The 14,541-nt window shown below is 36.3% G+C and overlaps 1 protein-coding gene across 30 annotated transcripts in view; it reads left to right on the top strand.

Annotated features, from left to right (window-relative positions):
* The window catches only part of pcdh15a (protocadherin-related 15a), a 759,862-nt gene that overhangs the window by 546,553 nt on the left and 198,768 nt on the right, over nucleotides 1-14,541 (top strand). For all 30 annotated transcript variants that reach the window (XR_012388492.1, XR_012388488.1, XR_012388474.1 and 27 more), the window contains 1 exon segment: nucleotides 10,318-10,467. Coding sequence is in view for 3 of the 30 variants with exons in the window: in XM_017358710.4 (XP_017214199.1) it covers nucleotides 10,318-10,467 (150 nt within the window). In the remaining 27 variants the exon portion in view is untranslated.

Here is a 14,541-nt window from a genome sequence, read left to right as displayed (position 1 = left end):
GCATTCTTCAAAATATCTATTTTAGTGTTCAACAGAAAAAAGAAACTCATGCATTTTTGTAACCACTTGAGGGAAAGTAACTTGTTAGTATGTTTTCATTTTTGTGTGAACTACCCCTTTGCCTGGCTATTTAGTGAAATCTGTTGTTTTTGGCCAGTTATAGTTTAGAATTTTCAGACGGCCAATCAGATTTCTCCAATTTAAACACGCCCCCTCCTCATTGCATGATTTGAGCCCTAGCAATCAGCATTAATCCATTCGAAAGGCTTAACAATAGTCTGCTTATCAGCGCAAAACACGGACCTAATCACATTTAATACATTTCTTTTATATAGAACAAATGAGCTGGAACAATTGCATGAAAGGAAATTAGCTGTTCAGTTATTTGTGCTGGAGAGAGACCAGCATAATAAAAACCGCCTCCCTACTGTGTGTTTTAAGGTAAAGTTCAATCGTAAATGAAAATCCTGTTATCATTTACTCAACTCATGTCATTTAATTTAATATGCGCTGTATTAAAACAGGTTAGAAAAGATTTAAAGCTGCACATTTCAGTTTTTCCCATCCAATTTTGTGAGCTGAGAAAAAATGTAAAACAAAATACTGATATATGTAAGAAAAATGTTAGTTGCTACAATTGGAGAAGCTTTTTTTTCCATATACAATAGCTCAATAACTCAGAGCGCACATACGAAAAGGACTGAGCAGTTATGATATCAGTATACTTGTCTGATGTTTGATAAAGCAATCATGTGAGACGTTCCTACAAGGTAATCATAGCCAACCATTTTGATGATGGACTTTGGCTCAGGCACTTCAGAATGATTGAAACAGCATTTCAGATGTTGTGCGATGAGATTGATGGATTAACTGAAAATCCCATCATCTTTTGAGGCAAAATGGTGTGTTTTTGTTGCACGTCAAGGAGTTTATTCAGTAAATGTGTGTCTTTTTATTATTATTACTATTGAATGTGTTCTTATTGGATAAAATATCTGGCTCGATTGATGGTTGTTTTGTTTAAATGCCTGAATTTTAATTCATGCGCATATTGGCATTTCTATCCAGTGTTTACAGTATGTGACTGAATGAAATTTGCATAAAAAATAGGTGGATAAATTTGTTATGCTGATCCGCCTTCTCAATGACATTACACAAGAACAATTAATCTGACATGGTTTGTGTCCAAAACACAACATGAATTTGGGGTGACGCGATGGCGCAGTAGATAGTGCTGTCGCCTCACAGCAAGAAGGTCGCTGCTTCGAGCCTCGGCTGGGTCAGATGGCATTTCTATGTAGAGTTTGCATGTTCTCCCTGCAATCACATAGCTTACCGCCAGGTGCCCTGGTTTCCCGCACAGTCCAAAGACATGCGGTACAGGTGAATTGGATAGGCTAAATTGTCTATAGTGTATGGGTTGCAGCTGGAAGCGCATCTGCTGCGTAAAACATGTGCTGCATAAGTTGGGGGTTCATTCCGCTGTGGCGACCCAAGATTAATAAAGGGACTAAGCCAAATAGAAAATGAATAAATGAACAACATAAATGCAGACATCAAAACTGATTGACATCATGACCATTGTAACATAAAACTTTTATAATTTATATTTATATTTATAAAACTAAATATTGTGTGTAATCTAAAGCTGCATTAATGTGAAGGACATTGTTTTAAAATTGACCCATTGGTAAAAAAAAAACAACACATATGCTCATGTGTCTATCATTCATTCATTCATTTATTCATTTTCCTTTTGGCTTAGTCCCTTTATATATCAGCTGTTGCCACAGCGGAATGAACCGCCAACTTATCCAGCATATGTTTTACACAACGGATGCCCTTCCAGCTGAAACCCAGTACTGGGAACCATCCATACACACTCATTCACACAAATACACTACGGGCAATTTAGTGACTATAATGTTTACAACAATGATAGAATGAATTAGCATGTTTGCATGATTTAACGTGTCGTAAACGTAGTAAACATGTGGATTTTAAAAGTGAGCTTGAGAAAGCTTCGCACAAATAAAATTTTAACAAATTTAAAAAAATGTTTAGTAGTGCTCTCAAAAAGTGGTTAAAAACAAAACAGCAGTGTTTGCACAAATAGTCTACTGTTAGTTGGTCGGATCATGTCGCCTTTGCTTTTGCCTGCAGTAATTTTATGTAAAGAATTGTACTGTTGTGTATGTTTTATTATATTTCTATTTTGCCAATATTAAGCCTCCTGTGGACAGGTGTTGAAAATTAGCAAGTTTGCTAAAACACTTAAACAAATGCATTTGGTTGTCCAGTGTAATTGTGATGTCCATGTCAAATAAATAAATAAATAAATAAAAAATTAAATTAAACTAAAAGTGAAGTGGAAAGAAAGCTATATGTACACATGCTACATGCATTCTGAATGGCTGCTACTACCATGCTGAAAAAAAGCATATGCTGGTAAGGGGCGACACGGTAGCTCAGTGGTTAGCACTATCGCCTCACAGCAACCCACATAGCAAAATTTTTCTGGCCCAGCTCTGGCCCACACAATCAGGTTTTGCTTGGCCCACATGCAGCAGTGAATTACGGTACATGACTGAACCAAATCTGGCTTCCAGACAAGGGCCAAACATGCACCATATCTGGGATATGTATCAGCCAAGTTAATAACTCATAACTGGGCTTGAACTATTTTTATTTATTTTTATAAAAAAATATTTTTATGTATTTTAAATGTGGGTCAAGACTGCCCAAACTCGAATGGCCCACATGTCAATGTTTTAAATCTGGGCCAAATACTACATTTTACATCTGGCCCAAATCATGTGTGCCGCTGTGCCAAACTAGGGCCATGTTTGGTCCACATACTGTATGCCTGCTGTACCAGCTTTATGCCAAATCTGGGCCAGAATTCTTTGCTACTTGGTAAAAAGGTTTCTGGTTCGACCCAGTGTTTCCCCCACAGTCCAAAGACATGCGCTATAGGTGAATTGGGTAAACAAATGTGGCTGTAGTGAAGTGTGTGTGTGTGTGTGTGTGTGTGTGTGTGTGTGTGTGTGTGTGTGTGTGTGTGTGTGTGTGTGTGTGTGTGTGTGTGTGTGAATGGGTGTATGGGTGTTTCCCAGTACTGAGTTATGGCTGGAAGGGCATCAACTATGTAAAACATATGCTAGAATAGTTGGCGGTTCATTTCACTGTGGCGACCCTTAATAAATAAGGGAGTAAGCTGATGGAAAATGAATAAATGAGTGATTATGCTGGTAAGGTATGTTTTGATGCTGGTTTGCTGGTTCTTACTGGTTCTTTACTGTTCATAACCTGGATACGATCAGCAAAAACCAGCAAAGATAGCAAATTACTAATGTAAATGATCATATCGAAGCATGTTTTACCAGCATATTTATTAATTTTCCTTAAGCTTAGTCTTTTATTTGTGAGGGGTCACCACAGTGGAATGAATCGCCAGCTATCATATTTCGCACAATGCTAGCATAGATTTGCATGCTGTTTATATGTAGTATAGTATGGTTATTGTATTTTTGGCATGAATTGGATTATTAGTGGCAAGATTAAAATATTATTAAAATATTGTTAGCATTTCTTAGGTTAGTTGGTGAGCTTTGAGGGAAAAAAACATAGTGCTAACCTGAAATACCATGTTGCTAGCGTGAATTGACACATTGCTAAATTTATGACATTGGCTACCATGTTATTAGCATGTATTAGTGTGTAGATGGCAAATGTTTTAGCATCTTGTTGACATGCATTAGCTAATTTTTGACATGGGTATCCATATCATATTTTTACAACATTGCTAATATATTGTTAGCATGAATCAGCATGTTTAGTATGTTCTTATGCGTTAACATGTTTTTAACGTGGAATGGTTAGCATATTGCTATCGCGATCTTTGCATTGTTAACATGCCCTATGCTAACTGCTGGGTTTTGAAAAGCAAATGTTCCATATACAGTAAGTTCAGATTAGTCTGAATGTCTGAGCCAGGTTTGGTGGTTGTAGCTTGAGGAGGAGATGTGTTTATAAAGTCAAACCAACCTAAGTATCTTTTATTAATTAAGCATGAAAAACACAAAACAAAGATATTAAGCAGAATGTTTGAGCTGCTCTCTTCTCTAAACCGAAATTGAACAGTTACCAGGGACCCTCAGGCTCAAGAATGTGAAGTCAGTGGTGACAGAATGGTCTTAAAGGTCTGCTTTCAGAGCGAGGGGTGAATTGTTCATGCGTTGTGTTCTTTCTGGCCGTGAGCAGTCACATCATTCACACGCGGCTCGTCTCAGGGGTTCTGCTGGACAGTTGATCCTCTGACAGGCCACAGACTGAATTCCCATCACGATTCTCCTGACAGAAACCTTTTCCCCTTCCCCTCATCCTCTGATCCCCGCGTTCTCATTCAGCACAGCCGGCTGCAAAGAAAAATCGAAGCTTAAATCTCTTTAATGTCTAAGTTGTTTCTTCTCGACAGCAAACACATTAAATGAAGAGCAAATGGACACAGATTCTGGAGTCTCCTGTTTGTCAGGAATCTCACATAGGCATCTCAGTGAGTTTGAGAGGAGATTTCAGCCAGACATTCTGAGTTATGTAAGAGTTTTCCTTTGGGAGCGTCTAATACATGTGTTTTTCTGAGTGCGTGTCTTTTATGCCTTGTTGTTTTGTTTATTCAATGTTTTAGTTTCATTGCTTATTCACTATCCATTAGGGCCATGCACAGCGAGAGGGGAAACCGGGTAACGCTGCTTTAGAAATGACAGAAACAGAGCTGCAATTTTCTAAGCACTTCTGAGATGTTTTTTTTACTCTCTCTGAGTTTTGGTGTAAGATTTTTTAAGTGAAGAGTGAAGTTTTTTGATCAGATGACACAGACTTTCATGCTGTCATGAACTTTATTCTGTCGGTTTGGTTTCTCTTTATTGCTGTACAGTTATCTGACTTTTGATTATGCTTGATTGAATATGTGCCATGTCGAGATGACTAATACCAAATACTTTCACAGCATTTTCAAAGGAATTCTGAAACTGATGGACAGCTGAAAAGTTTATCGTAGAGCTGAACTTACTGCAAGTAAAACCATAAAAATGAAGTACATTTTACCTAGAATGTATTGCTTGAAAAAACTGATTTGAATATATTATTTTAATTACATACACTGTATATACAGTACATTGATTCATACATTTTTTTCATTATTTCTATTGCAGGTTGTTTAATTGGTTAATGGATTAACATTTTTTAAACTTTTAATTTTGTTTTAAATTCACTTTTTTGCATTTATTTTTATTAATCAATTTTATTTATTTTTCATTCAATTATTTTCTTTTTGGCTTAATCCCTTTGTTAATCAGGGGTTGCCACAGTGGAATGAATCGTCAACTTTTCCAGCATTTGTTTTATGCAGCAGATACCCTTCCAGCGGCAGCCCAACACTAGGAAACACTCATACACTCTCATTCACACATACACTACTGCCAAATTAGCTTATTCAATTCACCTGTACCGCATGTCTTTGGACGGTGAAGGGAACCGGAGCACCCAGAGGAAGCCCTTGCCAATTGGGGGAGAACATGCAATCTCCACACAGAAATGCCTACTGACCCAGATGGGTCTTGAACCAGCGACTTTCGCCAGCAATCGTGCTACCGATGCGCCACCGTGACACTCTTATTTAATTTTAATTTAAATAATTTTAAATAATTGAATTGATTAATTTTATTATTTATTTATATATATTTTTTGCTTTTTATAAATTAATAATACTAATATTATGATGATGAAAATAAGATATTGCATTATTATTTTTATTTATTTATATTTTGCAGTTGTAGAAGTACTAGTAATAGTGTAATTGCCATACTTTGTATGCATTAATATTCACATCAGATTTTTTTTTTAATTAAAGGGGTCAAGAATCACCTCAGTTTTTTATTTTATTTATTTATTTATTTATTTATTTATTTATTTATTTATTTATTTATTTATTTATTTTTGTGCTGTTCTAGTGATGTACACTCATAAAGTAAATGCTTACATAAAAAAACATAATAATTAATAATAATTCTTTACATTCTTATAGCGATTTTCTGTACCCTCAAATCACTTTGTACATTGGGGGGAATCTCCACATCTCTACAGTGATGAAGCCAGTTATGATATGGGGATGGTTAGGATGTTTTTATAGTACTTCGAGCTCTCAGATGTCAATTAAAGAAATTTGGGTTTCTCATTTCATGACCCTTTTAATAAAACAGACCACAGAGACATGTTTTTTTTTTCACTTCACAGCAAGAAAGTCACTGCTTTGAGTCCCGGCTGGGCTAGTTGGTGTTTGGAGTTTGCATGTTCTCCCCATGTTCACGTGGGTTTCCTCCAGGTGCTCTGATTTCTCCCACAGTCTAAAGACATGATCAATAGAGGTGAATTTGATTAAATAAATTGGCTATGGTTTATGTGTGAATTTAAGTGTATATGGATGTTTCGCAGGACTGGGTTGAGGCTGGATGGGCATTTTCTGCGTAAAACATATGCCGGAATAGTTGGAGGTTCATTCCGCTGTGGCAACCCCTTGATAAATAAGGGACCAAGCCGAAGGAAAATGAATGAATGAAGGAATATCCCCACAATCCTTCTACTATTCCATAGCAAAATCCCTCCAGCTGAAACATCCTATATCCAACTGCTTGAACCAGAAATTTGTTAATCAGCTCTAGACAGTAAAGCAAATGAAAGATCTCACATGCTCCAACATCTAAGTGGTCATTCAGGTTAAATCCAGCATGAGGTCAATAACAGAGTGTCTAATAGGAGCCTGGCACACATGAGAAGTCCACCTGGATACAAAGCGAGCTCCTTGTTCTCCAAGCGCACTGTTTACGTATGCAAAAGCTCTGTTCTCCTGCTCAAACTGAGGAACCGCAGGGCTTTGATCCACATTTACTAGCTGGATCCTCTGGGGGGAAAAGCTCATGGAAATGCAAGGCGAGGAACAACAGAGTAACCCACGGCTGCTGGCTCAGCATTTCCACTGCCTTTGAAAAGGAGCGCAGTGGGAGACTCTGGACAAATGTTTGCTGTGGCACTTTTAGCCGATAACATTTGTAAGCTGTCCCTTAATACTGAGAATTTGTTGTATGAAGTGTTGGCACGCTGTGCTATATGTCAGATACTGATGAAATCGAATCAGCAGGATATACTTAAGCAGTACACAGCACAAAACACTCATTTTAATATCGTTTTCATGGTTAAAAATGCATAAAAAAAAAATAAAAAGAACGTATAATGGATTAAGTTGCACCATAGAAATAGATTTTAAATTAGCAGGTTTAATTATGGCAGCAAACTGCGCACACATTCATTTTAACACTTCATTTGTCATTTTCTTGATTTTCCAGTAAAATGCAAAGTATGTCTGATTTTTTTTTTGTTTGCTTTTTTATTATAAAACATTCTAATTAGCACAAGAATATTTGAATGACCCTGAGGTCATTCAGGGTGTCTTGGAGGGGAGAGGTGTCCAACCTACAGCATCTAAACACTGGGGTACCTCAAGGCTCTGTTCTTGGGCCACTTCTCTTCTCCATCTACACATCATCTCTAGGACCAGTCATCCAGAGACATGGATTCTCCTACCACTGCTATGCTGATGATACCCAGCTATACCTCTCTTTTCATCCTGATGATCCCTTAGTTCCAGCTCGCATCTCAGCTTGCCTGTTGGATATTTCACACTGGATGAAAGATCATCATCTTCAGCCTTGGAGTAACGATTGATGACCAACTAAACTTCTCTGACCACATTTCTAGAACTGCTCGATCGTGCAGATTCACACTCTATAACATCAGAAAGATCCGACCCTTCTTATCTGAACATGCAGCTCAACTCCTTGTTCAAGCTCTTGTTCTCTTCAAACTGGATTACTGCAACTCTCTACTAGCTGGGCTTCCAGCTAACTCTATCAAGCCTCTTCAACTGCTCCAGAATGCAGCAGCACGAGTGGTCTTCAATGAACCTAAACAAGCACATGTCACTCCGCTGCTAGTCCGTTTGCACTGGCTGCCAGTTGCTGCTCGCATCAAATTCAAAGCTGTGATGTTTGCCTACAAAGTGACTTCTGGCCTTGCTCCTTCTTGCTCCTACTAATACTACTAATACTTCCCTTCTTAGACTTTACAGACCTGAAACTTGCCTATAGCACTTATTCATTGTTGCTCTTGGTTGTGTAAATTGCTTCCTTGTCCTCATTTGTAAGTCGCTTTGGATAAAAGCGTCTGCTAAATGACTAAATGTAAATGTAAATGTAAATAAGTAATAATAAAAAAATAACCAGGTCTATAATGATTTATTTTATCTTTGCCATGATGACAGAAAAAAATATTTGACTAGATATTCTTCAAGACACTTCTTTACAGCTTAATGTGACATAATACACTCTTTAAGGGTCTAAAGCCCCATTTACACTTGTGCGTTGTAGAATGAAAACGATCCGCGTCCACACTAGCGTTTCACCCAGCGTTTCTGAACAGCTCTCCATCTACCAAAATGCTAAAAACGCACATCACGTGACCACACACACACTCTGGCATGCGCTGCAGCATATCTGTCCAGATGAGAGCTGTGCTCGGAGTGTTCATCAAGGATCTCCCACTGGATATCTCACTATATTTGTTAAACGTGATATATAATATCTTGTCTATATCTAACGACATATTCCCTGAGTTTGGTCTTTTGAATCGATTACTTGTTCTCAGGTAACGTGTTTTGGTTGAGCACAAAGATAAGTTAATAATTAATGGAACCACACACATATTGACTGATTGCTTGCCTTTATTTTCTATAATGTATAAACTTATTGTACATTATAGTGTTATAATGGCCATTATTGATTATTAACACTGATATTCAGCAAAAGAGACGGTTTGTTTTGTATTTTGCAAAGGTGAAACTCATATATGCTGCACAACACCTTAACATTTCTGCTGTCTGTTAAGTTGTTATTATCAAAATGAAAATGACAGTTTCTTATATCATGTTTTCATTTTATTATTAAAATATAGTGAGACAACGTAGCCAGGATGAAGTGAATGAGGTTATAAAGTACACTGTTCCCTTTAAAGATTTACCGGACATGTCCTCGGGAGTCTGTTTGCCATATCAAACTTGCGAAGTCTGAACTTACAAGGAGAGGATGCAGGACTGAACTGTGTGTGTAGGCTAATTAATATTTAGGAAAAGCCTTCTATTCTATTCTATTCTATTCTACTTTCTAGAAAATGTTTATTTATATTTTAGATATCTTTGCATAGCTTTATTTTTATGTGTGGGTGTGTTTGTGTGTGTATGTATCACATATACATAATACATATGTACATACATGTCTAATGTAAAAAAAAAAAAGTTTATTTTGGATGTGGTTAATCTTTGTCCAACACTAATTATTAGTTATTTTGTTATTTTAAAAAAGTAATATAAAGTACCTTAAGCAATTATTAAGTGATTGAAGTGCTTGCTCATTCATTTATTTTTTAACATCTTATGTAGATTTTTTTTCACTTTAAAAAGCCAAAGAGGGAACTAATATTATTTCTGTTTATATTTGTCTTGATTTTGAATACAGTTCTGTAGAAGTTGTCAGATTATTATTATTATTATTATTATTATTATTATTATTATTATTATTAATATTATTAATATTATTATTATGTATAATATTGTCAGACTTTGTTTAAATATCTATTATTTAATTTTAAGAAGTGTATTTTCTATAATTTTTATGTGTAATATTGTGTGATATTTTTTCGTTTTTTTTTTTTTCAAGCATAAAAAAACACTTGATGAATTCACTTATTTTAAAAGGAACATGACAACCTGAAAAAAACTATGCAATTCTGTGTTTCACACAGGTACGTGGGCCTGACAAACCACCTGTAGAAAACACACTATTTCATCTCTCTGTCATTTTATTCGACATTTGCACCAGTTTTGCACATTACCTAACTCAACATTCCTAAAACAATTAACATTGTGCATTTATGAATGAGCTCTGTTAAAAAAATAAAAATAAAAATAAAATAATAATAATAATAATAAAACACCCTTCCCCAAACTCTAGCACTTAATTCACTGAGAACAAATAGTTCCTTGGTTTACTGAGCACTTCCTGTGTGTATTGCCTCCTGTTAAATCACTGAATGCCTCCTCAGTTGTAAGTCGCTTTGGACAAAATCGTCTGCTAAATGAATGTAAATGTTGTCATCGGTGATGTACTGTATAATTACCAATGTGCTTGTTTTTCTTTTGTCTTCTGAAAGCTGGTGGCGACTGATGGTGTTCAGCAAAGCAGACCCGTGACGGTGGACATCCTGGTCATCGACGCGAACGACAACACACCCACCTTCGCTCAGGTGTCGTACAGTGTGGAGATCTTCACTAACATGCTGCCTGGAGAGACCGTCCTGCAGGTGAGGACACAACCGAGACTTTATTACAGCTTCAAATGTGATTTATAGTGTGAAATGAACTCCGTGCCATGTTTGTTTCATTAACTGAGGATTCTAGTCAAATTACTGAAGTTGATACAACAGTGAGTCTAGAAGGGTTTTTTTTCCGGATGAATTGAATAACAAATGTATTGAAAATGAAACAGACACAAACAGACATTGAGCTAAATGAGCACAGTAGAGAGAGCAGGCAATAACGCAACATTTGGAGGAGCTGGATCATATGAAGCGCAGCTAATGAACTCAAGTGGCAAACTGCACCGAGTCATACTGCGATCTGTTTACATCTTTAACCAAGCTGACTGAATCACTCACTTACAATCCTTCGGCTTAGTTCTTTATTTATCAGTGGTTGCCACAGCAGAATGAACCGGCAATTACTCTGGCATATGATTATGCAGCGGATGCCCTTCCAAACGCAACCCAACACTGGGAAACACCCATACACTGACTAAATCATTCAATATATATACACTGTGTCTCAAAAATATCTAAGCGAAATGAATTCTGTTAGAACTTTGTGAAAATACCTCCAACTTTAAATATACTTTGTAATTAGATGGCAAATTAAATCATTTTTAACAAATTAGTAGATATGTATATGATTTCCACCTTACCTAGTTTGCAATCTTTTGGACAGTGCAATGGGTGTGTGGTGCATCTTCTTGGCTCAGTACCATGTCATGGACAGTGGTGATATTTTCAACAGTAGCCTGGACGACCACTCTCCGACACATGACATACTGATCCAGCGCGATCAATTTTTGCCAACTAATAATGCCACCTTTTTTTTTCGTTTTTAGTTGGAAATTCACGTAGAAGACGTAAAGCACTGTAGTCTTTCAGTTCTCGTAAACCTTTGATCAATCTTTAATTCTGCAACACATACTAAGAAAAAAAGAATATATATATATATACATATATATATATATATATATATATATATATATATATATATATATATATATATATATATATATATATATATATATATATATATATATATATATATTTATGGAAATCAGTAGGTCCCAGCAACCAGAATTTTTCAAAATATCCTTTTTTTTGTGTGTGTTCAACAGCGTAATTTATAAAGCATCATTTTAACACAACACCGTAGCTGATCCTAAGAGGCTTCACAATAAAAATAAAAAAAACTATTAAAAAATAAATAAAAAAATAACTATAGAGTACAATAACAAGCATGCCTCAAACTTAAAGCTATAAAATAAGAACATGCAGTGCTGGTGTTGTATCTAAATCTGACTGCCTGGGCAATTCTGACTCCCCTCTGACTCCTGTGCACGTCACACAGCTCCTGCAGCTGTCACAGCGGTTTATCAGAAACCATTTATCAATCATTTCTTCCCTAATTGACAGTAAGAATGAACTAAGAAGCCTTGTCAAATTGACAAGCAGCACCTGAATGTGTTCAAAAGAATTAAAAATGTCAAAATAGGATGAATTTATAGCGCATTTCGAAAGTGAAACCACCTCATACTATTAATTATAAGTTTGGTATTTATTATATAAATAAATATTATTATATAAAAATAAGCCTTTTAATTAGTTTTAAAAGCACCCAGTGACGATGACAGAGTTTTCATTTTCGGGTAAACCATCACTTTAAAATATAGATGACAACAATACTCATCTGCATTGTAAAAGGGGCTTGGTGGGCTGAATAAAAGTGGGACAAATTGACATAAAGTGAACATAATATGTGCCTCTCTGTCCCTCAGGCTGTGGCATATTCTTTCTCTCTCTTTCTCTCAGTAATGATAGCTTCAGCTTTATTTTTGCACTCCGCTCATGTTCTGCTCCGCCTGTGTTTGTCTCGTTCCGTCACGACGGGGTCACAATTCAAAGAAAAGTCAGACACACGAAGGCCTGTAGTTTCTCTTTAAATAACAAGCCGCCCGGATGCTCCTGAAATGAGGTCACAGGTCACAGCGAGGGCAGCCGGGCCACTTGGATGTGTTTTATAAGCCATATTTGCTGCCCTCGAGTGTGAGTACGAGCGTGTGTGTGTGTGAATTTTTTTCCCCTTACCTCAGCACTCCAAAGCAGCTAAAGGCACGGCGCTACGGATCACTGCTTCTGGAGAGTTTTACTCAATAATGAGCGCCGCGGATGGAGGTGGCGCTTTCCTATTAGCAGGACTTTGAATGAATTACCCTTAGGGTGTATTTATTGCCCCGGTGCTTTTTAAAGATGGTAACGTTCGGAGTTAAGTGTTTACATCTAAATGCGCGTCTTTGAACCTAATCAGCGGTGTTTAGTCTTTGATCTGTACCTTTGTGTTTGAGAGTTTATCTCAAATAATCATATTACGCTGCTTTTAAACCTCATTAATGCCAAGAGTCTAATCTGCATTTTAATGAGGAGAGATGGATGGATTTGCTGTTATGGTTGATTTAAGGTAATGAGTGTAGAGTTGGAAAAAAAAAAAGTTGAGCTAGTAGAACTAATACCGCTTCTGTACATATTATGAGAAATCAACGTGGTAAAGAAGAAATACTTAACATAGACTTCCCTAATTTTTTTTACCCTTGTGTGCTGTTAAGGATGTTTTCATCCACTTTGTGGTGGTTTTAAGTTGGGCTGGGCGATATGGCCAAAATATTATATCCTGGTATTTTTAGGAGGAATGACGATATATCCGGTATTTTACCATAAATGGTTACTTGAGAGTTAAAGCCTTTATTAAAACTTTATTAAACATTTTTTAGAGCTAAATATAATACAAACACAGGGGTTTCCTTCCCTGTTTACAAATAAACAGCGGCACAAAATCTTTGATGAATAAAACGCAGTACAGGTTTTTCTCCTGTTTAAAACTAAATGTTGCACAAGATTTCAAATTACAAACAAAATCTTTGATAAATAAATACAGTACAGGGTTTTTTTCCTGCTTAACACTATACACAGCACTACTGTGCTGTTGTGCAAATAACAAAGTAAACAGAACCACAGAAAACAGAGCTATATTGTCAGAGCAAAAAAGGAGCACACTTAAATAGTAACACAACAAAAAAATATTGTATGATAGAAAAGAACCACATTGATTGTAAATATGAAACACAATATTTTATCTCACAATTACAGTGTTGTTATAAGTAATCCTGTATACCACAGTTGTGTGGTTTATAAACAATTAAATCAGCTCTATATGTTGTTTTATGTATGTATTGTGCACAATTATTAAACAGTGCACATATCCAGGATATCTAAAGAGAAGTCGTTCACTCCATGCAAAAAATCCTACACTTTTTCATTTTTTTTTTTTTTTTGACTAAACTTATTTTACAAAATATTAAATATTAGAGATGAAAACAAATAGACTATAGAAATGAAAAGTAATGAAATTGTTTCAGAGTACTGTGATGAAATGCTGGTTAAGCACATAAATAAGCATTATTAATAAGCAAATTATAACAGAGCAGAACGCAGAGTTAATGAGTTATAACATAAATGTAAAGAAGAGACCGGCGTGTAATAAATGCTGAACTTATAATCAATGAGTATGAGGTGGCTTCACTTTCGAAATGCGCTATAAATTCTTCCTATTTTGACATTTTTAATTCTTTTGAACACATTCAGGTGCTGCTTGTCAATTTGACAAGGCTTCTACGGTCATTCTTACTGTCATTTATGGAAGAAATGATCGATAAATGGTTTCTGATAAACCGCTGTGACAGCTGCAGGAGCTGTGTGACATGCACAGGAATCAGAGGGGAGTCAGAATTGTCCGGGCAGCCAGATTTAGATACAACACCGGCACTGCATGTTCCTACCTCCATGTCACATCTAGTGATGGGTCATTCTTGAATGATTCATTGATTTTGAACAAATATTATACATTTGTGCAAGTGGAGCTCATGTGCTACCTTGGAGTGGTCTGTTTCGCGCAGAAAGCGCACGTGTGGCCTCAAACTATATTGATATGAATTATATTGGTTAATACTGTTGGGGAATCATATTGACATATCCCCAGAACCCGATATACTGCTCAGCCCTAGTTTTGAAGCTTAG

Source organism: Danio rerio, chromosome 13 (genome assembly GCF_049306965.1).
Source record: "Danio rerio strain Tuebingen ecotype United States chromosome 13, GRCz12tu, whole genome shotgun sequence".
NCBI classification, from domain to species: domain Eukaryota; kingdom Metazoa; phylum Chordata; class Actinopteri; order Cypriniformes; family Danionidae; genus Danio; species Danio rerio.
Note: the sequence above shows the minus strand (reverse complement) of the source record. Positions and strands in the feature narration are given on the sequence as shown.